This window comes from Cynara cardunculus, assembly GCF_001531365.2.
Source record: "Cynara cardunculus var. scolymus isolate 2C chromosome LG 1, CcrdV1, whole genome shotgun sequence".
In the NCBI taxonomy this organism is placed as follows: domain Eukaryota; kingdom Viridiplantae; phylum Streptophyta; class Magnoliopsida; order Asterales; family Asteraceae; genus Cynara; species Cynara cardunculus.
The window spans coordinates 40,117,399-40,121,751 of NC_037528.1; the positions used below are offsets into that span (position 1 = coordinate 40,117,399).

General features: G+C 39.7%; 1 protein-coding gene across 1 annotated transcript; it reads right to left on the reverse strand.

The window, feature by feature from the left end:
- Positions 1–1,022: 1,022 nt before the first annotated feature.
- Positions 1,023–4,012, reverse strand: LOC112528794 (pentatricopeptide repeat-containing protein At4g21065-like). Its single transcript, XM_025139875.1, has one exon. The coding sequence runs from the start codon at positions 4,010–4,012 to the stop codon at positions 1,100–1,102; it is 2,913 nt and encodes a 970-aa protein (XP_024995643.1). The 3' UTR covers positions 1,023–1,099.
- Positions 4,013–4,353: the final 341 nt, after the last annotated feature.

Sequence of the window (4,353 nt, forward strand, 5' to 3'; positions counted from 1 at the left end):
AATTGGAATGGAATTCTTAACCGAATTGGAATTTTTTTGTTTCGTTCACTGAATTCAATGAGAAAATTACAGGCAAAAAAACCGAAACCGATGGTGAAAACCGAAATTTTCGGGCTGGGTTCAGGGACATCATATCAGGGATGGGGCGGGGATCGAGGACAAATTCGGGGATTTTAACGGGGACGGTGATCATCGGCCCGGCCCAGCCTGATATGTGTATATATATTAATTTTAATTTATATATATATATGTATATATATATATATAATATCATTAAAATTTAAAAAACTTTTATCCATTTTACGTCAACAACCCAAATAAGGCTCACGAAAAAGTCTAGTTTATTTGTGTAATTGTGAAATCGTGATTTTAGTTGTATGATGTTTGAAATTCTGTTTAGTTTTATATTGTAATTTAATACATTGTTTGTAATTGGTTCGATTATGTTTGAGACATTTAAACTTGCATCTTTAAAAAAATTGTAATTTACTTTTAGTTGTGAAAATTAACATATTGTAATTTTTTTAGATCTGTTTAGGGTTCAGTTACAACCAACGATGAACGGGAAAAAGAAGATTTTTACCTTAACGGGTTCCCCAACGGGGATCGAGGAAACCGCGGGGACCCGATGGGGATCCCCGATAAGATCCCCGACGGGGATCGGGGTGGTCACGAGGACGGTTTTAGTTATCGGTTTCTGGAACGGGGATACCAATAACCGGCTCGAACCTGACACATTGTCATTCTTAGTTTTAAACGAGATCGTGCAAAGGAGATCGAGCATAGCAGAACAGAGCAAATCGAGATACAGCGTCGATGAATGGATGAGGGCTAAAGAATTTGTCGGATTGAAATTTGAAATCCGTGGTATATGCGGTGGAATTGTGAAATCAATGAATCAAGGAATTTGTTGGAATTGAAAGAATTCCTTCACATCTATTATGTGAACCAAACATGGTATTTGGAATTTGGTCAAAGATTTGGACATTCCAATTCTTTCCGATTCTACCAAATTCCATGAACCAAACACCCCCTTAGTTTGCACGTCCGAAAGTTAACCGTAGCCAACTTGAATTGGTGACCAAAATGGATTAACTGATCACCAATAGTCTCCACAAGAACATACACCATCAACAAAGTGGTGAAACCTGTAATTATCTCTCATGATGATCTCCCTCCTCTCGACCGCAGATATATACTTCATTACCGAATGACAATCTCCACAGACCCGCAAGTTCTTAATGATACGCAAAGGCGAACCAGAAGTGCTAATTAACCCGAAACCCAAAGCAAGCTTTTCACTGTGTCCACATAGCATCATTTCCTTCTCAGCTTCCTCCATGTTTTGCAACACAAATGTGGTATCAGGAACATACCCCTTTTCTTTTATCTTTGAATACAAACTCTCCATCTTTGCCAAAACTTGAGGATGTGAAGTATCTCCAACAACAAAACTATAAACTTTCCTCCCCACTTCAATCCAACTACATCCTGGAGTCTTTGTTACACCTCTTTCTTTCATCAAACACCTTATTCTGGCTGCATCTTCCCATCTCCCTAAGGTTGCATAAATGTTTGCCAATAATATATAACTACCGGAACTCTCTGGTTCAAGTTCAAACAGGAATTTTGCAGCATGTTCTGCCATTTCAACATTGGAATGGATTCTACACGCACCCAATAATGACCCCCAGATAGCAGCATTGGGTTCAAAGGGCATTTTTTCAATGAACTCCAATGTCTCTGATAAGTGACCAGAACGTGCAATTAGATCTATCATACATGCATATTGCTCCATGTCTGGCTCCATGGCATACTCTTGTTCCATCATTTTAAAGCAAGCCTGCCCTTCATTTGTTAATCCCGAGTGGCTACACGCTGACAGGAGATTTGTGAAAGTTACATGGTTTGGTTTTAGACCCTCTTGAGCTGTCATTCGATGGAATAAGTTCAGAGCTTCCATACCAAATCCATGCATTCCATATGCTGCAATCATCACATTCCAGGAGACATTATCTCTTTGTTGAGCTACCAACGATTCAAAAACTTGATGGCTTTTATTGAGGGACCCACACCTTCCATACATGTCGATAAGGGCATTGCATACAAAGTTACTGGAGTCGAGCCCATTTCTGATTATATACTGATGAATCTCTCTACCCTGGCGCAAAGCAGCTAGCTTTGAACACACACTGAGAGTGGAAATCATGGTAACTGAATCAGGTTCAACAGCATTCAATTTCATTTCTCTTAATAAGTCTAATGCACCAACTCCAAAACCACTTTTACCGCTGGCTGCTATAAGGGAGTTCCAAATTACAACATCTTTTGTTGAAATCCCATTGAAAACTGCATAAGCAGCTTCAAGATGATCACATCCTGAGTACATTGCTATGAGGGCACTGCCGACACCGGTGCCCATCTCAATGTTATTTCTAATGGTATAATTATGAATCTCTTTCCCCAAGTTCAAATCTTTTATTTGTGCACAAGAAGCCAAGGCTCCTGATATAGAGGTTGTGTTGGGATAAACACCGAGTTTGCACATTCTAGAAAAGAATTCTAGAGCGGTCTTACCATCGCCATATTGAGTAAAGCCTGTTATCAATCCATTCCATGTGACGATATCTGGTACCACTCCTTGTAACTCCATGTCATAAAGGAATTTGATTGCATCATCGCGGTTACCTTTAATAGCATATGCAGCAAGAATCGAATTCCAAGAAACCAAATCTTTTTGTTTGATTCTATTGAAATTGGTTCTTGCCCCGTCACCTGCATTCTGGCATTTAGAATAGAAGTCAATCAGTGAGTTGCCCACAAATAAACTTGAATCCAATTCTTCTGTCTTTATGCAATAACCATGAATCTCCTTGCCATGTTTTTCCAAAGACAAGTTGGCACAAGCTGAAATAACACTAGAGATGGTGGTCGAATTTGGTTTTACTCCCTTGGTTACCATTTTCCTGAATATATTCAATGCTTGAAAGGGGTACCCATTCTGTAAATTTCCTGTTATCAATGCAGTCCATGACACAATATTTGGTTCTAGTTCTCCAAACCCACCCATTTCTGAGAAATATTTGGCTGCCTCCTTAAATTGGCCAACTTGAGCATAACCACTAAGGATTGTATTCCATGTAACTCTATCGGGAATCACACCTTTAAGCCTCATTTGATCAACATACCTCAAAGCCCTTTTGAAGTCCCTCTTTGACACATATCCAGAAACCATCATGTTCCACATGATAACATCATTTGAACTCATCTGCTCAAACAGCCGTCTTGCAATATCTATCCTTCCACATTTAATAAACATGTCCAAGAAGGATCTTTTGACACAATTATTCCCTTCAAACCCTATTGACATCATGTAATCATATACATCCTTTCCGGCCCGATAATCCTTGAGCTGAGCACAGGCTTTGAAAACTTTTGGAAACACAAAATGATCAGGCCGAACCCCTTCATCAATCATCAAATAAAACAGATTGATTGTCTCCTCATAATCACCCTGTTCACAATACAGCCCTATCACTGAAGTCCAACTAAACACGTTTCTCTCAGTCATTTTATCAAACAACTTGCGTGTCCCATCAATACAAGAAACCTTGCAATAAAATTCCAATAGCTGACTCCCAAGAAACTCACATAATTCGACTCCAGAGACAATCATACGTCCATGAACTTGTAAACCTAGTTGCAGATTATGGATTTTACGACAGTTTCTAAGAATTACAGCATAGGATTGAACACACTCATCTGGGTTGGTTAAATCCATTGAATGGAGGATAGTGAGAACATCCTTTAGCATCAAATCGTTTTCCGGAACAGAATTGGAAACGGTTTGATCGATAATTTGGGCTTTTGAAGAGTTAACATACTTGGTGATGGTTGAGAATCGATGATGGTGGTGGGAAAAAGATCGAGGATTTAAAGGAAGTATTAGAGGGTTTTGAAGACACAGATTGTTGTGATGGAGTGCAGCGAATGGAGTGGAATAAAAGGCCATTCAATTGAGTAACGCCTAATCAGTCGTGAATATGGCGGCAAGTCCACAATGCTGGTGATAAACTTGGTATGTCTAACAGAGTATTTACTTGTGAATACATTCAATCAGGGCGTTCATTATCCAAAGTATTAAACCGCATAAACCATGTAAAAGGCAGTTTACAGCTAGGCATGGTGATGGGGCGCAGACTCCAATCCCGTCTCTGACCCCGGTTCCGGATCTTTGTCTCCATTTCCGTCCTCGTCTCCGTCTCCATTCCTGCCAAGGAATTTAATGACATCCATATTCCCAATCGTAACGGGAAGCGGAGATCTCAACGGGAAATGGGGATTTTTTTACGC

Excerpts from the sequence above, each read along its gene's own strand:
- LOC112528794 (XM_025139875.1), bottom strand. The coding sequence starts at position 4,012 with ATGGCCTTTTATTCCACTCCATTCGCTGCACTCCATCACAACAATCTG.